Source organism: Hemitrygon akajei, chromosome 20, assembly GCF_048418815.1.
Source record: "Hemitrygon akajei chromosome 20, sHemAka1.3, whole genome shotgun sequence".
NCBI classification, from domain to species: domain Eukaryota; kingdom Metazoa; phylum Chordata; class Chondrichthyes; order Myliobatiformes; family Dasyatidae; genus Hemitrygon; species Hemitrygon akajei.
In genome coordinates this window covers 15,373,302-15,397,957 of record NC_133143.1, presented here as the reverse complement: position 1 = coordinate 15,397,957, position 24,656 = coordinate 15,373,302, and the positions used below count along the sequence as shown (strand labels likewise).

The following is a 24,656-nucleotide window of genomic DNA, read 5'->3' as shown; positions in this document are numbered from 1 at the left end:
ACGCAAGCACCGTAGGTGGAAGCTGTTGAGGCGGTGCTCTTGGCGCACGTAGGTTGTCCAACTCTCGCTGCCTTAGAGAAGAGTACTCAGTACATAGGCTCTGTACACTGCAATCTTGGTGGCTGTGGTGAGCTTGTTGTTTTTCCACACTCTCTTTGACAGCTTGGCCACAGCAGTGGTGGTTTTCCCTATTTGCCTGTTGAGCTCTGGATTGAGGGACAGGTTGCTGGAGACTGTCGATCCTAGGTAGGTGAATTCATCTACTGCTTTCAGGGTGTGGTCACCGATGCTGATGCTGGGGACTTCACTGACGTCATGGCCCATGATCTCCGTCTTCTTCAGACTGACTTGGCAAGCATAAACCAGGGAACTAACTAGCCTCTGGAGACCAGACTGTGTGTGTGTGTGAAGTTAGGGCGGCACCATCAGTGAAGAGTATCTCCCGGATCAGGACCTGACGCACTTTGGTCTTTGCTCTGAGGCGTGCAAGGTTGAAGAGCTTGCTGTCGGACCTAGTGTGTAGGTACACTCCATCATCAGATGTCCTGAAAGCGTACAACAGTACGAGGGAAAAGAAGAACCCGAGGAGCGTCCGGGCAAAGATGCAACCCTGCTTCACTCCACTTTGAACGGCTCTGAGGATGGTCCATCGAATTGTACTGTCCCCTGCATGTCGTCATGGAAAGAGGCGATGAGATTCAGCAGCTTTGATGGTCATCCGATCTCTTTAAAGGATCAAAGGATCAAAGCTTTAAAGGATCATGGGACGAGAGGCATCGGGAGAAAGAAAGGGGGAGAGGGGAGCACCAGAGGGAGATGGAGAACAGGCAGAGTGATGGGCAGAGAGAGAGAAAGAAAACAAACAACTAAATATTGTCAGGGATGGGGTAAGAAGGGGAGGAGGGGCATTAACGGAAGTTAGAGAAGTCAATGTTCATGCCATCAGGTTGGAGGCTACCCAGCTGGTATATAAGGTGTTGTTCCTCCAACCAACACCTGTCAAGATGAAGCCACATCTTGACAGTAGAGGAGACAATGGATAGACATATCAAAATGGAAATGGGATGTGGAATTAAAATGTGTAACCACTGGAAGATCCTGCTTTCTCTGGCGGACCGAGCGTAGGTGTTCAGCGAAACGGTCTCCCAGTCTGCGTCGGGTCTCACCAATATATAAAAGGCCTCACTGGGAACACCGGACACAGTATACCACACCAGCCGACTCACAGGTGAAGTGTCGCCTCGCCTGGGAGGACTGTCTAGGGCCTTGAGTGGTGGTGAGGGAGGAAGTGTAAGGGCAGGTGTAGCACTTGTTCCACTTACAAGGATAAGTGCCAGGAGGGAGATCAGTGGGAAGGGATGGGGGGGACAAGTGGACAAGGGAGTCGCGTAGGGAGTGAAAGCAGAAGTGGCAGGGAGGGAAATATGTGCTTGATAGTGGGATCTCGTTGGAGGTGGCGGAAGTTACGGAGAATTATACGTTGGACCTGGAGGTTGGTGGGGTGGTAGGTGAGGACAAGGGGAACTCTATCCCGAGTGGGGTGGCGGGCGGATGGGGTGAGGGTAAATGTGAGGGAAGTGGGAGAGATGCGTTTGAGAGCAGAGTTGATGGTGGAAGAAGGGAAGCCCCTTTGTTTAAAAAAGGAAGACATCTCCTTTGTCCTGGAATGAAAAGCCTCCTCCTGAGAGCAGATGCGGCAGAGACGGAGGAATTGTGAGAAGGGGATAGCATTTTTGCAAGAGACAGGGTGGGAAGAGGAATAGTCCAGGTAGTTGTGAGAGTCTATAGGTCTATAGTAGATATCAGTAGATAAGCCGTCTCCAGAGATGGAGACAGAAAGATCAATAGACAATAGGTGCAGAAGTAGACCATTCGGCCCTTTGAGCCTGCACCGCCATTTTGAGATCATGGCTGATCATCTACTATCAATACCCGGTTCCTGCCTTGTCCCCATATCCCTTGATTCCCCTATCCATAAGGTACCTATCTAGCTCCTTCTTGAAAGCATCCAGAGAACTGGCCTCCACTGCCTTTCGAGGCAGTGCATTCCAGACCCCCACAACTCTCTGGGAGAAGAAGTTTTTCCTTAACTCTGTCCTAAATGACCTACCCCTTATTCTCAAACCATGCCCTCTGGTACTGGACTCTCCCAGCATCTGGAACATATTTCCTGCCTCTATCTTGTCCAATCCCTTAATAATCTTATATGTTGCAATCAGATCCCCTCTCAATCTCCTTAATTCCAGCATGTACAAGCCCAGTCTCTCTAACCTCTCTGCGTAAGACAGTCCTGACATCCCAGGAATCAACCTTGTGAATCTATGCTGCACTTCCTCTACAGCCAAGATGTCCTTCCTTAACCCTGGAGACCAAAACTGTACACAATACTCCAGGTGTGGTCTCACCAGGGCCCTGTACAAATGCAAAAGGATTTCCTTGCTCTTGTACTCAATTCCCTTTGTAATAAAGGCCAACATTCCATTAGCCTTCTTCACTGACTGCTGCACTTGCTCATTCACCTTCAGTGACTGATGAACAAGGACTCCTAGATCTCTTTGTATTTCTCCCTTACCTAACTTTACACCGTTCTGATAATAATCTGCCTTCCTGTTCTTACTCCCAAAGTGGATAACCTCACACTTATTCACATTAAACGTCATCTGCCAAGTATCTGCCCACTCACCCAGCCTATCCAAGTCACCCTGAATTCTCCTAACATCCTCATCACATGTCACACTGCCACCCAGCTTAGTATCATCAGCAAACTTGCTGATGTTATTCTCAATGCCTTCATCTAAATCGTTGATGTAAATCGTAAACAGCTGTGGTCCCAATACCGAGCCCCGTGGCACCCCACTAGTCACCACCTGCCATTCCGAGAAACACCCATTCACCGCTACCCTTTGCTTTCTATCTGCCAACCAGTTTTCTATCCATGTCACTGTCTTCCCCCCAATGCCATGAGCTTTGATTTTACCCACCAATCTCCTATGTGGGACCTTATCAAATGTCTTCTGAAAATAATCAAGAAAGGGGAGGGAGGTGTCGGAAATGGATCAGGTAAATTTGAGGGCAGGGTGAAAGTTGGAGGCAAAGTTAATGAAGTCGACGAGCTCAGCATGCGTGCAGGAGGCAGCGTCAATGCAGTCATCGATGTAGCGAAGGAAAAGAAGGGGACGGATACCCGTATAGACTTGGAACATGGATTGTTCTACAAAGCCAACAAAAAGGCAGGCATAACTGGGACCCATGCGGGTGTGCATGGCTACAACCTTGGTTTGGAGGAAGTGTGAGGAGCCAAAGGAGAAATTATTAAGAACTAATTCCGCTAGATGGAGGAGAGTGGTGGTAGAGGGGAATTGGTTAGGTCTGGGATCCAAAAAGAAGTGAAGGGCTTTGAGACCATCCTGGTGGGGGATAGAGGTATATAGGGACTGGATGTCCATGGTGAAAATAAGGTGGTGGGGGCCAGGGAACTTAAAATCATTGAAAAAATTCAAAGCGTGAGAAGTGTCACGAACTAGGTGGGAAGAGATTGAACAAGGGGGTATAAAACAGTGTCAAGGTATGCAGAAATGAGTTCAGTGGGGCAGGAGCAAGCTGAGACAATAGGTCTACCTGGACAGGCAGGTTTGTGGATCTTGGGTAGGAGGTAGAAACGGGAAGTGCGGGGTGTGGGAACTATGAGGTTGGTTGCAGTGGATGGGAGATCCCCAGAGCTGATAAGGTTGGTGATGGTATAGGAGACAGTGGCCTGGTGCTCCTTAGTGGGGTCATGATCAAGGGGTAAATAAGAGGAGGTATCAGAGAGTTGTCGCTGTGCCTCGGCCAGGTAGAGGTCAGTACGCCAAACAACAACAGCTCCCCCCTTATCAGCAGGTTTTATAGTGAAGTTGGGATTGGTGTGGAGGGAGTGGAGAGCAGAGCGTTCGGAAGGAGTGAGATTGGAATTGGAACAGGGTGCAGTGAAGTCGAGACAGTTGATGTCCCGTTGGCAATTAGCAATCAAGAGATCCAGAGCAGGCAGAAGACCAGAGCAAGGTTTGACCCCTTCTCCTGTCTTCAACCCTCCTCATCTTCATGGACACCCTGCTCTGGATAAAGTGACAATTTAATAAGATCAGCCCAAATAATGCTTAACTTATTTTTACAATTGGGCACAATATTCCAAAATTTTGATGTTTTTTCAATGATAAAACGTATATGCATGTACTCTGATTACATTTTTTTAAAAACTGAGGCTTCTCAGCTTGTTGCTCCTTTTACAAGGAATACTAAAGGGAAGTTCTTGGTTCTTATTATTCTTATACACATTGAAAGTTGCATCATTAGTCTATATTGTCTGTCTTATACTTCTTTAACAATTCCTCTCTCACTTGTTAAATATCACCTGCTATGCACATGTATTTCAGCAATCTGTCTCTGCTGTCCTAAAGTGTACTGCTTTTCATCTTATTGTAGTCTACTTTTCCAAGCTTTTTCATCTGACCTGCACTTCCAGATCTTGTCTTGTCTTGTCCATACTGCACCAACTGCCGCCACTGGGCTATAAACGTGCAGGACCAGTGTGTGGTTAAGTGCCTTGCTCAAGGACACATATGCTGCCTCGGCTGAGGCTCGAGCTAATGACCTTTAGATCGCCAGCCCAAAGCCTTAAACACTTGGCCATGCGCCAGGTTAACATATGTTAAAACATTTTTAAGAAGTCAAAACAGCAAAGTGGATGGAACTAGATCTGAATGAATACTACTTGACCAAAAACAAAAGGCTTACAATTTGGTTGTGTAACCTTTCAGAAGGGCAAGGGTAGAAAGGAAAAATGAGTACGGGCAGCTTGTAAATCATAATAGACAATGAACTGATTTGAAATGAGGTAGAGAACTACACATACACATACTTCCAAGATATCAGCCCCACCACCTCTCCTCCACAGTTTCTGTTATAATTATGACTGTATCTATCTCCTCCAGTAGGTAAGATAATACTGTCAACATGCTGCCATGCTAATTTTATTTTTGTCTGGTACTGCTTTTATTACCACCTACCATCATATCCCCAATCTCCTAACAAGGATGGTAAAGACCCAAGTGATCAATAGTCAAGACTAGAATCAAGACATGATTTCAAGACTGAGATGAGAATAGGGTTCGAAATTGGATGATAGATGAGAATCCAAACAAGGAAGAAATCCTAAACGCAATTGTCGACTAAACCGGAGTTGGGCTCACAGTTGAGACCCAAACTTGAGCGCAGGTGCTCTTTAAATATCCAAATCTTGGCACCAAAACATGGCTGCCAACCAGCAGTGTGGGCCAGAATCTTTAAAAGGAATGCACCTGCTATTCTATACCCCAGAGGAGGCTGGCACTTACTGTAACATCCTCCTTCGTCTATATGTGAAAGAGATAAGTGTATTAATGTGTAATGCATGTTGAGTTGGTGTTGAATAGCTGACAGGGTGTGCAAACTGTGAAGTGAGCTGTGAGACTTGGACAAAGCTGGTGCACAGACATAGAAGACATAGAGATGTCTTCAGGAGACATCTAGAAGCTGACTACCTGTCAAAAACACAATTCTCTCCAGATATCAGGTCATTTCAACTGCTGCAGGTCAGGCCCAGGTCTTGTGCCTAGCAGGGCAATGCCTGCACGTGACATTTGGTCTGGGATTGTGGGAGCAATTTAGGTCTGTTAGGTAGTTGGTCTTCCTCTGCCAATTTGCCCTTATACCTACGATGATCCCAGTACCAAGGTCCCTCAACTTCTGTTAGGCATTTCAGCATTGTGGGATTGTGAGGAAAGTCCTACATGACATATACTGGTCCTATATGTTTGTATGGGCAGGATCTAGATTGGGGGTTCCCAAACTGAGGTCCATGGACCCCTTGCTTAATGGTATTGGTCCATGGCATAAAAAAGATTAGGAACTAATTTAGATAGAGAAGAGAAGAGGACTGGATTATTCCTTGGGGATCCCAGAAACATAGAAGCTACTGGTGGATATAGTCTGTCTATAATCCAATAGTCAAGATGAAAGGACAGTCTCAAATCTTGAGATAACCAGTAGGAAAATGGCTTTATATGATTCAATATACAATATCAAAGAATGTAAGGAGGAATATGAGGAGAAAGATGTGATCTGTGGTTGGAAACCTGATTGGAGAGAATAGAACATGAAGTAAAACAGGGCCTCAATTTGGGAGGCAGTGACATGTTCATACACTCTGGATCAGAAATGGAATTTTCAGACAGGCTAGTAATTTGTGGAATTAAGGACTGTACTTTTCAAGAAGAAAAGTACAAGTATAGTACAAGAAAAGTATAATCTGAGGAAAGGAAGTATTTTACAATGATAACCATTATCAAAGATCCTCACCACCCAGGCCATGCTCTTTTCTCACTGCCACCATCAGGTACAAGCTCCTCAGGACTTGAACCACCAGGTTCATGAACAGTTACTACACCTCAACCATCATGCTCTTGAACAAAAGAGGCTAACTACTCATTCTATTTCTGATGTTCTCACAACTGATGGTCTCACCTTAAGGACTCTTAATTGTGTTATTTCATGCTCTCATTATTTATTGCTATTTATTTACAGCTGCATTTGCATGGTTTGTTGTTCATTGATCCTGTTTACAGTTACTGTTCTATAGACAGTGTTCTACAGTTACTGTTCTAAGATTTGCTAAGTATGCACACAGATAAAAGAATCTCAGGGTTATATTTGGTGATGTATGTACTCTGATCAATTTTACTTTGAAATTTGAATGAAAATCAGCATGGCAATTAGATGATGATTAGTTTAGTAAGAGCAAGGTCAGCAAACTAGGATCTGAGCCTCATTAGATAAGTGTATGGGGAAAGGGCGTGAGTTAACAACAATAATCATAAAAAGTATAATCTTATGGAGTGTGTGTTCTTTGTGAGAACACATTTTTCTGCATCCCACTCCAAAATTAAAGATGAATGCATAAGCTTATCCAAATATAAACTTATACTCCCCCGCCCCAAATCTCCCATCATGCATAAAAGGAGAAATCAGCAATCAGGTGTCTCAGATTCTGTGTTAAGCTTGGAGTGATTGGACAAGGACAAACAGTTAATTGAACTGAGAAAGCAGAATTAAGTTTGCAGTAACAAAACAGATTATGTGTTCCCATGCTTACTGGAAGTGCAGTTGGAAGGAACATAGTATTTCAGAGATGTTTGGCAGAGTATAAAGGAGCTAGATACATACAATGCCTTTAAAAAGGAACCACTAGAACTTACTCTGATATAGTTCCAGCTACACTGAATGGAGAATGTGAAGGTGATACTATATCTCATTAGTTTCATTATTTTCCATTGAAACTCCTGGAAAAAACTAAAAGGAAATACCAGCTTGGATCCATGTCTTCCTTGCTCCCATTTCACACTAGTAATTTACAGAATTCTGTAACTTATACCCTAATCTGTTAAATTTCATCCTTTTCTGGAAGACTAAATTCAGAGAAAATACTTAAATTAATGAAACACCCTTTATAACTTCTGAACAGCATTTCACAACAAATATGGACATTTGATTTGAAATCATGGCTGTAATGTAATATAGGGATCACAGTAACTAAGTTGACCATGGCAAGGTCCCAGAAACAGTAGTGAAACAAAAGTACAGATTTAGACATTAGTTGAGCCATAAACATGGTCCAGGTCATTTGCCCTTTTTTGAATTCTCTGGGGCTATTAGTATTCATTTGGATGGGCATTTGATTTAATGTCCTAGCTGCTGTTTACCTCCTCTAATAACAAGTCTCATTTCGTACCAAAATGGATTACGTGCTCAGGAAGTAGGAATGAAAATGGAGCTGATGGACATGTGAGAATACAAGGTGCAGAGAAAGATGGGAATATGGACAGTGGGGAGTGCACTGATGGGGTTGTTCTGCTGGGATCTGGCATGGACATGAGGATCCTCTCTACTTTACTAATAAATGCAGCACAGTAACAGGCTCCTCTGGTCCAATAAGCCCACACCACCAAATTACACCAATGTGGCCAATTAACCTACTGACCCATAAATCTTTGGAATGTGGGGGTTCACGAGGATGATTTCAAGAATGAAAAGGTTAACATATGAGGAGCGTTTAGCAGCTTGGGCCTGTATTCACTGGAATTTAGACGAATTCCCAGGCAGTATAATTCTATGAGATTACTCCATTCAAAGGGTTTATAAATTGTCATAATAAACCATGGTGATACTGAGCCATTGTAATAAAATCTGCACAGATCTTATTTTAAATGTGTCATGTTTTACCTTCACAACATATGAGATCATGATTAAACTTGATCCATTCAGTAACGGTTGTCTACATTAGAAGATTTAAACAATATTTAGAACTTACCCAACACACAAAGATGGAAACTGAATTCCTGAAGGAATTCTGTCCACCTTTCAATATCCAGCTAGCAATTAAGCCAGTAATCACCGCTTCATTACTTGATGCTTGAATGATGCTTTCTACAATACTCACCACTCCACCGTGTCTTCTGAACAATCATGCATATTCCAGTTGGCTTGACTTGCTTCCAAAGTTATTCTAAATTCAGTGTCCTTATGCTCATCTGATGCTTTTGAATTATTTCGCACCCAATAAATGCCCACTTCTCCCCAAAAAAATCATGTTCACAAAGAAACTGGTAACAATTTGTATGCCTTATAATTTGAGTGCCTATCTAAATTATAGAACTGTAATTGCTGCCTTTAAGCCAATTAACTCTAACAACTTCCACCTGCTCTACCTCCATTCCAATGTCAGTATGTAACCAAAGAATCTCCATCTGATACAATGTATGCATAATAAAGCCATCCAATAGCTTTTACATGCCCCTTATATGACTTTCTATAAGTATTGTAACCTACTTTAATTTTCCTTATACACCTGAAACCCAACCTGATGCCTATTTTGCTTATTTAGGTAAGTTCATAAAAGTGTCCTGTTTTTGCACAGATCCCTCAATAAAGATAGCCTGGATATTACTATTTATATTTGGAAAAAAACTGACTGGCGTGTACTATCACAGTGTGTATGATAGTTACCTGAAGGCATCATGTGAAGAAATAAACCTACTTGAATCAGCAGAGACACATGATGGTTAGTCACTCCATAAACTGAATGATTTGGACAAATTCTGAGATTATTGTTTGTATCTCCTGGGAACACCTTCATTGTGATTTTTATTTTACTGGTTTTGTTTCCTGCTGTTATTTGGCAGCAGTACATTGCAATACATAATAATAACTGTGAATTACAGTAAGAAGTGTATAAGTTCATAAGACCATAAGACAGAGCAGAATTAGGCCATCTGGCCCATTGAGTCTGCTCCACCATTCAATCATGGCTGATCCTTTTTTTATCTCTTCCTCAACCCCAGTTCCCAGCCTTCTGCCTGTAACCTTTAATGCCTCCACAGCTGCATGTGGCAACAAATTCCACAAATTCACCACCTTTGGCTAAAGAATTTTCTCCACATCTCTGTTTTGAAAGGGCGTTCCTCTATCCTGAGGCTGCGCCCTCTTGTCCTAGACTCTCCACCATGGGAAACATCTTTTCCACATCTACTCTGTCTAGGCCTTTCAACATTCAAAAGGTTTCAATGAGATCCCCCTCATCTTTCTGAATGTCAGCTAGTACAGAGCCATCAAACTTTCCTCGCATATAACCCTTTCATTCTTGGAATCATCCTTGTGAATCTCCTCTGGACCCTATCCAATACCAGCACATCTTATCTAAGATGAGGGCCACAAAACTGTATACAATACTCCAAGTGAGGCCTCACCAGTGCCTTATAAAGCCTCAGCATCACATCCTTGCTCTTGTGTTCTACAGAAGTACAAGTGTATATATATATAGTTAAATTAAATTAAATAAGTAGTGGCTGCCATTTAAAAGTTTGTTTTACAAACTTTTACAAACAAGGAACACTGCTGGTGTTAATATTGGAAGATACTCCATTTTCTTCTCATTGCTGCTCATCATTTAAAATAGATTTCAGAGAGAGGAAAAGGTTACTTGGCCCCTGAAGTTTATGACATTTAATAAGATTATGACTGATCTCTCTGTATCCCTATCTACAGAAAACTCTTGACCATCTGCCGTCAGAGAATTCAGAAATTCTTTCAGAATTCATCTTTCTCAGCAAGCAATCATAGAGTCATAGAGCACTTCAGCACAGAAACAGATCCTTCAGCCCATCCAAGATATTATTCCACCTAATCTCAGTGACCTGCACCTGGACCATAGACTTCCATATCCCTCCCATCCATGTACTTATCCAAACTTCTATTAAATGTTGAAATCAAACCCTCATCCACTACTTGCACTGGCAGCTCATTCCACACCCTCACCACCTTCTGAGTGAAAAAGTTCCCCTTGAAGTGCCCCGTAAATATTTCACCTTTCATTGTTAACCCATAACCTCTAGTTCTATTCTCATCCAACCTCAGTGGAAAAAGCCTGCTATCCTATACTACTCATAATTTTGAATACCTCTATCAAATCTCCCCTTAATCTACTATGCTCAACGGAATAAAATTCTAATCTATTCAACTTTTTTGAATAATTCAGGTCCGTAAGTACATCAACATCCTTGTAAATTTTCTGTGTACTCTTTTAATCTTATTGATATCTTTACTGTAGATGGGTAACCAGAACTGCACACAATGGTTCTAATTAGGCCTCACCAATGTCTTGTACAACTTCAACATAACATACCAATATCTTTACTCAATACTTTGATTTATGAAGTCCAATGTGCCAAAAGCTCTCTTTCATACCTTATTTACCTGTGATACCAATTTCAAGGAATTATTGATCTGTATTCCGAGATTCCACAGTCCTGCTGAACTGCTCAGTGCCCTATATGCACTGTGTGAGTCCTGTGTAAGCATTTTTACGATGCTCCCTTTCCACCTTCTGGGACCATGGTCCTGTACTCCCTTTCCACTCAGGTTCTTTGCACAAACAAGAAAAAATCTGCAGAAGCTGGAAATCCAAGCAACACATACAAAATGCTGGAGGAACTCAGCAGGCCAGGCAGCATTTATGGAAAAGAGTACAGTCAATGTTTCAGGCTGAGACCATTCATCAGGACAGGAGAAAAAAAGATGAGGTCAGAGTAAGAAAGTGGGTGGAGAGGAGGGAGAAACAAAGTAATAGGTGAAACTTACATGGAGAGGGGTGAAGTTGAGTTGTGAAAGAGATACAGGGCTGCAGAAGGGGGAAATCTAATATTCCATGGACAGAGGCCATGGAAGAAAGAAGAGGCAAGGGAGGAGCACCAGAGGGAGGTGATGGGCAGGCAAGAAGATAAGGTGAGAGAGGGAAAAGGGGATGGGGACAGGTGAAGGGGGGGGGGGGTGGGGTGAGCATTACTGGAAATTCAAAAAACAATGTTCACACCATCAGGTTGGAGTCTACCCAGACAGAATATAAGGTGTTGTTCCTCCAACTTGAATGTGGCCTCATCATGACAGTAGAGAAGGGCAATGGATTGACATATCGGAACTGGAATGGGAAGTTGAATTAAAATGGCCACTAGGAGATCCTGCTATTTCTGGCGGACAGAGTATAGATGCTTGATGAAGGGGTCTCCCAATCTACGTTGGGTCTCACTGATATATAGGCGGTCACACTGGGAACACCGGACACAGTATATGACCCCAATAGACACAAAGGTGAAGTGTCACCTCGTTTGGAAGGACTGTTTGGGGCCCTGAACAGTAGTGAGGAGGAAGTGTAGGAACAGGTGTAGCACTTGTTCCGCTTGCAAGGATGAGTGCCAGGAGTTCCTCTTCTTATCCACCCTGTAAAGATCCCCCAGTATCATTTATGCTTCAATCAAATCTCTCTCGCTCTTCTAAACTCCAACAGTACAAGTCCAATCTACCTAACCTATCCTTGTCAGACAACCTGTTCCTTTCATCTTGAGACTGCTTAAAGTCTGTAATCTGCCATCCTCATTTGATCTTGTCAAAATAGGATTCTAGATCTCCTAGCACGCTTAGCCCTCAAATGCTCTTTGAAGTAGTCTGGAATGACTCAGGTGAAGAGGTGGGCAATAAAATACATTTCCAACCAAGTTAACTGTTTATCAGTAAAGTCTAAATAAATATTCACAAAAATTGGTTGATACAGAAGAACATAGATCCCAGATATCTTAAATGGGGTTCTTTAAATCCATGAACCCTCACAAGTTATTAACCGTCACAGCCTTCAATGCCTTGCAATGGAAAACACATAACATACAATTTAGCATGTTATGATCAAGAGTTTAGTGATCAGTTCCCGTGGACTATTCAATATTAATTATTCAATCTTCATGACAGTAGTGCAGCCATACACATCTTAACTATGGATGCAGTGGTTTCATTTCTGTTTTAGTTAAGGCCATAAAGTCTATAAGCAGAATTAGGCACTCATTATTCTTGCCATTTCTGGAAACTCCTGACCCTCCGACTATCCTGAAATCAGTAAACTGAAGTGAGAAGTTCACCTAAATACTTAATGTATACTAGTTTGAAATGTACTTATTTATGGGATGCAGATACTTCTGGCAATGCCAGCACTTACCATCCACTTCTAATTTGTCTCTGGACTGAGAAGACAATTAAGAGTCAACACATTAGCAGGTCTGGAGTGACATATAAACTAATGTGTATAAGAACAGCAGATGTTCTTCTCTGTAGAACAGGGGTGTCAAACTCATTTTAGGTCACGGGCCGGATTGAGCAAAATGCAGCTTCATGCGGGCCGGATCAGTCGGACGCGTGCGAACGCAGCTTTCGTTGCCTCTGTTTTTTCAGCCTGGTCTCATGTGTCTCAGTCTCTGCTATAACGACAAAGTGTTTCACTTTACAAATTCCGTTTCTTATGAAGAAGACTGCCGAGCAAGACTGCCGAATAAACACTAAAAACCCTGAAAACCTGGTACCTGAATAAACTCAGCATTAGCCATATCATACGCCATAGGCGCTTCGATTACTGGGGCCAGCTTTAATAGTAATTAGATATTATCTCGTGGGCCAAAGATAATTCCACCGCAGGCCGGATTTGGCCCGCGGGCCTTGAGTTTGACATATATGCTGTAGAATGTAGAACCAGATGTTTCATTTTTGTTGTAACCATCTTATGTACTTCAAGTAATCAGATCAGGCTACTGACTGCTAATCCACTAGGATTACCACCATGTTACAGATTCCCTCTGCTCCAAATGAGTGAGCTGTAAGACAGGAAATTGGACTGAATAAAGAGTTTGATGAGTATGTGTGGCAGTAGTTTATTTGTTCATTGATTAGATCCTATAATAATCCCTACTGGATATTTAAGTCAATAGAAAATATTTAAATTATAAGTGATTATTAAAAACAAGGATAACTGCAAGACATCAGATGATGATTTCTAAGGTATTCACAAATTACACTTAACATTGTTGTTCCTGCCATTACAGAATTATTGGATAAAATATTTTGTGATAAAGCATTCAGCAAGCAAGGTTATGTTGCTTTCTTGAAAATAAACCCACAATTTCCCTCCTGTCTCTTTTCACCTGATTCCTGACAAATTCCCCACCATAGTAATTTGTAAGGTTACAGAACCTGAAGCTTGTGTTTTTCTTCCCCTTAAATGCTATCTGATCTGCTGAGTGATTCTAGCATTTCCAATTCTTTTTTTCAGATTTATTTATTTAGAGATACAGTGCAGAACAGGTCCTTCCAGCCCTCCAGCCCAATGATCTAATTATTTAACCCTAGCCTAATCATGATTTCAAATTAAACTAATCCCAGCTGCCTGCACGTAGTCCCTTTATTCCCTACGTGGTTAAGTGCCTGTCTAAATGTTTTTAACATCTTGCTGAACATCATATTCTAGGCATCTACCATCCTCTGTATAAAAATTATGCTTCACAAATCTCTTTAAAATTTTTCCCATCTCACCTTAAACCTGTATCCCCTTGTATTTGTCATTTGCACACTGGGGAAAAGACTGTATTTATTTTGTCTATGACTCTCATAATTTTATATACTTCTATCAGATCAGCCCTTAGCTTCCAATACTCTGAAGAAAGCAATCCAAATCTCTGGATTTGGAGAAAGTGATCCAAATGTATTCAATCTGTCCTTATAGATAATACATGTGAATCCAAGCAACATTGCTCTGAACCTCTTCTGCAAGTTTCCACATCCTTCCTACAGCATGGCAACCATTACTGCAAACAGTACTCCAATGTGGCCTAACAAAAGTTTTATATAGCTGCAAAATAACTTTCTGAAATTTGCATTCAATGCCTTGACTAATGAAGAGATACAATCCTTCTGCTGCCTTTATACTATATCCACTTGCGCTGTTAATTTCAAGAAGCTGTGCTGCTTCACCCCAAACTCCCTTGGTTTATCCCAAGGGTCCTACATTCCTCTTGCATTTGACCTCTCCAAATCTTAATATTAACTAGCTTAAACATCATTTATGAAAACATAGTTCAGTATGATAAACTTAATAGCCGTAAACTCCCGGGTTTCTATACCGAAATTCTCAACATGATTCTTTAGCAGGCAAAAATTCACATGCTAGAATGAAGGTTTATAGAATGTTTATTCACAACACTTAGAACCTGTAAACCACCACATTGTTTCCCTGCTCATTTCATGAACATTTGTTTAATACAATTATGTAAAGACAAAGAATCACTTACTAAATTTAGGAATGTAAGATATTTCCACTGCCCAGCATATATGAACACTCCTGCAGGTGCACGGTCATACCGAGTGTTAAGAAGCAAGTAAATGAGAAGAAGATACCACACAAAAGATGTGATATGATAGACTGCAGAAATGACCGGTGAAGCCATATTTGTCCCTATGGCTGAGGTTAAACTAGGGAGCTTTACACTAATCAGATAATCTCATTGGATGGTACCACTTCTCATGAGGAATGGGGTGAGTTGCACATGGCAATTTTAAAAAAGATCAAATGGCTTATAAAATTTGCAAAAAGAAAATGCCTTATTTTCAACACGTTCCCATCTCCTGTTTTTCTGAGTAGTTGTTAAATAAAATCAGAATAATTAACCCATGAAGAATGAACACAATTGCAAGGCAATCATAAATAGACTGATCAATAGCATTTCAGTTTGGTAGTTGTGTAATATAAAGTGGATGTAATATTCAAAGGGCTCATTGTTTGCTAATAGTGGATATATCCTACAAAGCACACATTGTTTGCTAATATTCATTCGGTGCCATTTATGCAATGTTTCCACACACGTAGTAGTGTTTTTACTAACATCGTCACTCTACTGTGGAAGTTGAATAACAATTACTTAACACTTGGTATATCTGCTCTATCTATTCATTCTTTCCTTTCTAACTATGGTATCTCTGATGTGTGGTGTTTATTCCATCCTACTCCTTTTTTTCACATGTCCACTGTACTTTTACTAGAATTGATTAATTTTTATCGATAATCAGCTGATTCCATCAGTTCACTCTTGTGATTATCAGAGTATATTGATTTTGGATCATGCCCCAGTTACCTTGTCTATAAATTTACCTGGTCTTCCTCAAATGAATAAACATCAGCATTTTAATCTGACCTTGTTATCGGATGATGATTCTGTAAAATTTATGAAGGACCAGATTACTTTTTTCTTAAACACTAATACATCATCTGAAATCTCATCCCAGATTGTCTGGGATGCTATGAAAGCGTATCTGAGGGGTCAAATAATTTTGGACGCAGCGAATCTTAAAAGAAAGGCACATTCAGAGCGATTAGATTTGATCAGTCAGATTAAAGTAATAGACCAACTATATGCCCAGACTAAAAATCCTGAACTGTACAAGAAGCGAGTAGAACTTCAAACTAAGTTTGACCTTATCTCCACCCAACCAGTTGAACGTCAACTTCTTGAAAGCAAGAGCCGATTTTATATTCATGGTGATAAATCCAGCTAGTCCTTAGTTAACCAATTAAGACACTCTAAAGCTAAACAACGTACTACAAAGATTCGAATGGAAAATGGGAATATTACTTCAAATCATTCTGAAATAAATGACTCATTTAAGAATTATTATTCTCAACTTTATACCTCTGAATCTTTAAATGATAATTTTTCTGTTGACCATTATTAAATACTTGTTGTTCGAGCATGTGCAGACTTTTTTCTTGTCATTATTCCCTAAACAATGCAGTATAACAACCATTTTACACAGCATTTACATTGTATTAGGTATTATAAGTAATCTAGAGATGATTTAAAGTATACAGGAAGATGTGTGTGGGTTATTGTGAATCGAGATTGAAAAAAATCGGAAGTTCTCTTACTAAGTAAGTCAGAACAGGTATATCCGGTATTATTTAGCATCAGTTAGTCAAACGTTTGCCTTAGTATATAATATATATTTTACCTTTCTATGCATATAAAACAATTAAGAACATATGGTTCAGCGCCGGGCTCGGGGAACAGAAGTTCTCGGGACTCGGAACAGACCACTTCCAAGCGTACTCTCCACCGTGCTGGGTTGATGTGAAGGATCACAAACCCAAAACCACAAAACCCAATAATTAAACCACTGCGTTGCTTAGTAATAATTGTAGCTTTCATCGGGGCATGGCCTTTCTCACTTTATCCTTTAAAATTGTTCCGATCATTGACCGACTATAGCCTAATGCTTTTCCAATGACCGATGGTTTTTCACCTCTTTCCAATCACTTTATTATTTCCTCTTTATTTTCAATTGTGATTGTGATTATTTTCGTGAACAGCAACACTGCGGATTCAGATCTCTGCCGCCGGGTCCGAATGTCCACCGCACTGAGACAAGTTAAATAAGGTTTGGGGCTCTGCTGGGTCCTAAGGTCCACCGCATTGAAACAGGTTGAATAAGGGACTTGAGCATCCGCGAATTTTGGTATCCACGAGGGGTCCCGGAACCAATCTCCCATGGATAAGGAGGGCCGACTGTAGTCTGAATATTCCTTTTCTCTTCTCTGACTTTAAAGCTAAACTCAATGAGCTATTATCATTAGAAAAAATATCCTCTACCATTTCTGTACTGCAGTCGGGCAAATCTCCTGGACCTGATGGGTTCTCTGCAGAATTTTATAAATAATTTTCCTCACTACTCTGATCTCAGTTACTGTTAGTTCTATCTGACTCATTTAAACATGGTAAATTGCCACCATCATTTAATGAGGCATGTATTATTCTTTTAGCTAAAAAAGGTAAAGATCCAACAGAGTGTTCTTCATATAGGCCGATTTCTTTGTTAGATGTTGATGTTAACATTTTGGCTAAAGTTTTGGCTCATAGATTGGAGATTATAAAACCTATAATTTCTGAAGACCAAACTGGTTTTATTAAAAATCATCTTCCTTTTTTTAATATACAGTGTATATTTAATTTTTTATATTCACCCTCAATTGGGACTCCCAAATGTGTTATTTCTCTTGATGCGGAGAAAACATTTGATCATGTACAGTGGAATTACCTTTTTGCGGTTTTAGAAAAATTTGATCTTGGACAAAGTTTTATTTCATGGATTAAGTTGTTATACTTATGTCCCACCGCTTCTGTTCTGACTAACTCTCAGCAATCCCAGCCTTTTAGCCTTAAACGTGGCACCCAACAAGGATGCCCTTTAAGTCCCTTACTTTTTGATTTGGCTACAGAGCCACTTGCGATTGCGTTTCAAAGTTGTCTTGAATTGACAGGGATTTGGAGGGGAGGAGTTGAGCATAAGGTTTCTCTTTATGCTGACAATCTTTTACTTTTTGTATCAAATCCGTCCACCTCCTTAACCCCATTGTTTTTACTTCTTGACCAATTCAGCCAGCATTCTGGCTATAATTTACACAAGAGTGAACTTTTCCCAATTAATAGAGAAGCACGAGCTTTAGTATTTCATGACCTCCCTTTTAACGTCGTTGATAATTAATTTACTTACCTTGGTATTACAGTAACAAGGTCTTTCAAGAATCTTTTTGAAGAAAATTTTGCTAATCTTTTAAATTCTACAAAACAGAATTTGACACAATGGTCACCCTTATCTATGTCTCTGGTAGGTCATATTAATGTTATTAAAATGCACATCCTTCCTAAATTTTTGTATTTATTTCAGTCTATACCAATTTTTATTCTTTTTTTGACTCCTTAGATTCTATCATTTTGTCCTATCTATGGAAGAGCAAACGTTCTAGACTCAATAAAGCTTACCTTCAAAAATCTAAAAAAGAAGGTGGTATGGCTTTACCTAACTTCTGTTTATATTATTGGGCAGCTAATATTTGCTGTCTTACTTTTTGGTCCTTTTTTCATAATCAGTCTGATTGTCCAAAATGGGTGGCAATGGAGTTGAACTCTACTAAGAATATCTCTATATTCGCACTTCTTGGATCTGCACTTCCTTGTTGCTTGCCTAAACTAATTGTTAATCCTCTTATTAGACATATTCTGAGAATATGAGCTCAGTTTAGAAAACTTAATGGCCTTCATGGTTTCTCTCTCTCCAATCCTATCTTACATAATCATCTTTTTCTACCTTCTATGCAAGACTTAACATTTCATGATTGGCATAGAATGGGCATCAGGTGCTTTGAAGATCTTTTCATAGACAATCGTTTTGAAGTTTAATCTACCCACTTCTTTAGATACCTTCAAATTATACATTTCATTAACCCTTTATTGTCTAATTTTCCTGAGATGCCTGAGAAAAATGTTGTGGACCTGTTTCTTTGTATTAAACCATTGATCAAAGGCTTAATATCTTTTCTTCATGATAAATTAGTGACCTTGAGGTGTGCCCCCTTTGATAAAACTAGAACTGCTTGGGAGCATGATCTAAATATTTCTTTATCTGATGCAGTTTGGGATTCAATTCTTAAGTCAGTTAATTTAACCTCTTTATGTGCTTGCCACTGTCTTTTACAGTTCAAGGTTGTACACAGGGCTCACATGTTTAAAACTAAATTGGCACAGTTTTATCCTGACATTAGTCCTGTTTGTGACAAGTGTAAAGGTGGTGAGGCTTCTCTTACCCATATGTACTGGGCTTGTCCTAGTTTAGATAAATTTTGGAGAGAAGTTTTTTCACCTTTATCCCATATTCTTAATTGCCACTTAGAACTTAATCCTCATTGCCCTTTTTGGTACCTTGGGTGAGGCCGATATGCATTTGAGTCCGACTAAATGCTGGACATTATCTTATGCCTCTCTTTTGGCTAGACGCTTAGTTCTCCTTAAGTGGAGAGATGTTGCCCCACCCACTTATGCTCAATGGCTTAATGATATTATGTCCTGTTTAGATCTTGAAAAAATTCATTACTAACTTCTCAACTCAGACATAAAATTTCAAAAGGTGTGGGGACCTTTTCTTGATTATTTTCATAACTCCTCTTTAGATTATTCTTCTTAATCCCTTACAGCTTTTTTTTCCCTCTGTAAGTTTTATGGTTTATTTTTGATTGTAATTACTTTACAGTTTTCGTAGTAGGCATTATTATTCCTTTTTTAAACTATATTTACAGTTTTGGGGGTTTGAATGCTCTCTTTATTTTTTTACATAATGTTATGGTTGGCCTGGAGGTTCCTAGTGGGAGTGAGAGGAGGATGCTAACTTTATATAATTTTATTCTGGGTGCTATTTCCTTATTGTTGTGAATTATACTTTTGATATGTTTAATTTTCATTAATTTAATTTTCATTTTGCTGTTGGGTTTTTTCTTTGTACTTGGTTTGTAGAAATACATAAAAAATCAATAAAAACACTTGGTATTTAACACAAAATCAAACTACACAGTGGTTTCAAAGAGAAGCACAATTTTGTCCATTTAAAATTCCCAATGGGACCAATGACTCACTGTTCCGATTGCAACATCCTGTATATTAAAACAGATCATTGAAAAGCTCAGACATAACTATCCACAGACAATGTGAGAAATCCCAAGTCAGTGCTCTCTTAATGAGGTATAGTTCCCATTTATTCTGTCATTAAAGTTAGCTACTGATAATTCGGAAGACTGAATATCAGGGTGTGAATCTCTTTCTGGATCATACAGTAACAGTTCTACAGTATCATTACTAAGACATTACACTCATAATTTTGCAATCCATTTATTTGTATACCTAACCAGCTGCCTATCTTTCAAAAAAACAGAGAAGCTTACAAAAACTGGTGGATACAGCCCTGTCCATCACAAGGAAAACCTCCCCATCATTGACCACATGTCCAAGGAGTGCTGCCACAAGAAAGCAGCCTCCAACATCAAGGTCTCCCAACATCCAGCCCATACTCTCTTTTTACGGAGCCTTGGGTCCCATACCACAGGTTCAGAAACAGTTACCACCCTAAAACCATCAGGCTTCTGAACCAGCTTGGATAGTTTCATTCACCTCAATGTTGAACTGATTCCACAATCTATTGACTCACTTCAAGCACTCTACAACTCAGTATTACTTAATTACTTTTTTATTTTTTGCACCATTTTCTTTTGCACATTGGTCAGTCAGTCTTTATTGTTTATACTTTTTTCATAAATTCTATTGCATTTCTTTGTTTTCCTGTAAAGGTCTGCAAGAAAATGAAATTCAAGGTAGAATATGACAATAAATTCCATAGAACAATTACAGCACGGAAACAGGCCATCTCGGCCCTTCTAGTCTGTGCCGAACGCTTATTCTCACCTAGTCCCACTGGCCCGCACTCAGCCCATAACCTTCCATTCCTTTCCTGTCCATATACCTATCCAATTGTAATTTAAATGACAATACCGAACCTGCCTCTACCACTTCTACTGGAAGCTCGTTCCACACAGCTACCACTCTCTGAGTAAAGAAATTCCCCCTTGTGTTACCCTTAAACTTTTGCCCCCTAACTCTCAACTCATGTCCTCTTGTTTGAATCTCTCCTACTCTCAATGGAAAAAGCCTATCCACGTCAACTCTATTTATCCCCCTCATAATTTTAAATACCTCTATCAAGTCCCCCCTCAACCTTCTATGCTCCAAAGAATAAAGACCTAACTTGTTCAATCTTTCCCTGTAACTTAGGTGCTGAAACCTAGGTAACATTCTAGTAAATCTTCTCTGTACTCTCTCTATTTTGTTGACATCGTTCCTATAATTTGGTGACCAGAACTGTACACACAGTTGGCCTCACCAATGCCTTGTACAATTTTAACATTACATCCCAACTCCTATACTCAATGCTCTGATTTATAAAGGCCAACATACCAAAAGCTTTCTTCACCACCCTATCCACATGAGATTCCACCTTCAGGGAACTATGCACCATTATTCCTAGATCACTCTGTTCTACTGCATTCTTCAATGCCCTACCATTACCATGTATGTCCTATTTGGATTATTCCTACCAAAATGTAGCAGCTCACACTTATCAGCATTAAACTACATCTGCCATCATTCAGCCCACTCTTCTAACTGACCTAAATCTCTCTGCAAACTTTGTAAACCTACTTCATTATCCACATCGCCACCTACCTTAGTATCATCTGCATACTTACTAATCCAATTTACAACCCCATCATCCAGATCATTAATATATATGACAAACAACATTGGACCCAGTACAGATCCCTGAGGCACACCACTAGTCACCGGCCTCCAACCTGACTAACAGTTATCCACCACTACTCTCTGGCATCTCCCATCCAGCCACTGTTGCATCCATTTTACTACTTCAATATTAATACCTAACGATTGAACCTTCCTAACTAACCTTCCTTGCGGAACCTTGTAAAAGGGAATTCCCTTTGAACTTTGAAAGGGAAACACACTAGAGAGGATGCAGGGAAGACTCTTACAACGATGACAGAGAGGTGGAAGTATATGCATCAGGAAAGTGTATTTGGAGGCGGTCTCTTTCTTCTTGTGGAAAGAAAGCTGAGAATTGATATGATAGAGACCTTCAAAGCAGGTAAAGTCTCCAATAGAAAGAACACAAAGAGTGTTTCTTCTTTGGGAGACAGACTATACAAGAGATATCAAGAAATCAAAAAGTTATCAAGAAATGCAACAAAGGAATTCAGGTGAAACTTCTTTACCCAATTACCAGTGATAATATAGAACTCCTTACCACAAATGGTTGAAATGAGTGTTGTTGATATATAAACATAAAAAACCTACAGCACAATACAGACCCTTTGGCCCAAAATGCTGTACCGAACATGTACTTACTTTAGAAATTACCTAGGGTTACTTATAGCGCTCTATTTTTCTAACCAGCAGTCTCTTAAAAACACTCATTGTATCTGCCTCCACCACTGTTACCGGCAGACCATTCCACGCACTCACCACTCTCTGCATAAAAAAATTAGCCCTGACATCTGCTCTGTACCTGCTTCCAAGCACCTTAAAACTGTGCCCTCTTGTGTTAGCCATTTCAGCCCTGGGAAAAAGCCTCTCACTGTCCACACAATCAATGCCTCTCATCATCTTTTACACTTCAATCAGGTCACCTCTCATCACTGCCACTCCAAGGAGAAAAGGCCAAGTTCACTCAACTTATTCTCTTAAGGCATTTTCACCAATCCAGGCAACATCCTCGTAAATCTCCCCTGCACCTTTCCATATCCTTCCTGTAGTGAGGTGACCAGAACTGAGCACAGTACTCCAAGTGGGGTCTGACTAGGGTCCCATATGGCTGTAACATTAACTCTTGGCTCTTAAACTCAATCCTTTGGTTGATGAAGGCCAATGCACCTTATGCCATCTTAACCACAGAATCAACCTGCGCAGCAGCTTTGAGTGTCCTATGGACCTAACCCAAGATCCCTCTGATCCTCCACACTGCCAAGAGTCTTACCATTAATACTATATCCTGCCATCATATTTGACCTATAAAAATGAACCACCTCACACTTATCTGTGTTGAACTGCATCTGCCACTTCTCAGCCCAGTTTTGCATCCTATTGATGTCCCGCTGTAACCTCTGACAGCCCTCCACATCTATCCACAACACCCCCAACCTTTGTGTCATCAGGAAATGTACTAACCCATCCCTCCAATTCCTCATCCAGGTCATTCATAAAAATCATGGAGTCGGGGGTCCCAGAACAGATCCCTGGTTACTGACCTCCAAGCAGAATATGACCTGTCAATGACCACTCTTTGCCATCTGTGAGTAAGCCAATTCTGGATCCACAAAGCAAGGTCCCCTTGGATCCCATGCCTCCTTATTTTTTCAATAAGCCTTGCATGGGGTACCTTATCAAATGCCTTGCTGAAAACCTTATACACTGTACCTACTGGTCTACTTTCATCAATGTGTTTAGTCACATCCTCAAAAAATTCAGTCAGGCTCATAAGGCATGACCTGCCTTTGACAAAGCTGTGCTGACTATTCCTAATCATATTATGCCTCTCCAAATGTTCATAAATCCTGCATCTCAGGATCTTTTCCATCAACTTACCAACCACTGAAATAAGATTCACTGGTCTATAATTTCATGGGCTATTTCTACTTCCTTTCTTGAATAAGGGAACAACATCTGCAGCCCTCCAATCCTCAGGAACCTCTCCCATCGCCATGATAATGCAAAGATCATTGCCAGAGGCTCAGCAATCTCCTCCCTCAACTCTCATCTGCGGTGCATCTCATCCAGTCCCGGAGACTTATCCAACCTGATGCTTTCCAAAAGTTCCAACACATCCTTTTTCATAATGTCTATATGCTCAAGCTTTTCAGTCCACTGTGAATCATCCCTACAATCACTAAGATCCTTTTCTGTAGTGAATACTGAAGCAAAGTATTCAGTATGTAGCTCTCCTCTGGTTCCATACACATTTTTCCACAGTCACACTTGGTTGTTCCTGTTCTCTTACAGGTTATTCTCTTGCTCTTCGCATACTTGTAGTATGCCTTGAGGTTTTCTTTAAACCTGCTCATCAAGGCCTTCTCATGGCCCCTTTGGCTCTCCTAATTTCATTATTAAGCTCCTTCCTGCTAACATAATCTTCTAGATCTCTATCTTTACCTAGTTTTGTGAACCTTTCGTAAGCTTTTCTTTTCTTCTTGCCTAGATCTTCAACAGCCTTTGTTCCACGGTTCCAGTACTCTACCATCCTTTCCCTGTTTCATTAGAGTATACCTATGCAGAACACCACACAAATATCCCCTGAACATTTGCCACATTTCTGCCGTACATTTCCCTGAGAACATCTGTTCCCAATTAATGCTTCCAGGTTCCTGCCTGATAGCTTCATATTTCCCCTTACTCCAATTAAACTCTTTCCTAACTTGTCTGTGCCTATCCCTCTCCAATGCTGTGGTAAAGGAGATAGAATTGTTATCACTATCTCCAAAATGCTCTCCCACTGAGAGACCTGACACCTGACCAGGTTTATTTCCCAATACCAGATCAAGTACAGTCTCTCCTCTTGTAGGCTTCTGTAGGTATATTGTGTCAGGAAAACTTGAACACCCCATCTAAACCCCTTGCCAATCAATATTCGGGAAATTAAAATCTCCCCCCAAGACAACCCTGTTATTATTACACCTTTCCAGAATCTGTCTCCCTATCTGCTCCTCGATGTCCCTGTTACTATTGGGTGGTCTATAAAAAACACACAGTAGAGTTATTGATCCCTTCCTATTTCTAACT

The 24,656-nt window shown here is 40.5% G+C and overlaps 1 protein-coding gene across 3 annotated transcripts in view; it reads right to left on the bottom strand.

Annotated features, from left to right (window-relative positions):
• The window catches only part of LOC140713952 (androgen-dependent TFPI-regulating protein-like), an 80,614-nt gene extending 65,727 nt beyond the window's left edge, over window positions 1-14,887 (bottom strand). For all 3 annotated transcript variants that reach the window (XM_073024645.1, XM_073024647.1, XM_073024648.1), the window contains exon 1: window positions 14,730-14,887. In XM_073024645.1, coding sequence (XP_072880746.1) covers window positions 14,730-14,885 — 156 coding nt within the window. In that variant the 5' untranslated portion in view covers window positions 14,886-14,887. The remainder of the gene's footprint in view (window positions 1-14,729) is intronic.
• Between the last annotated feature and the right edge of the window lie 9,769 nt (window positions 14,888-24,656).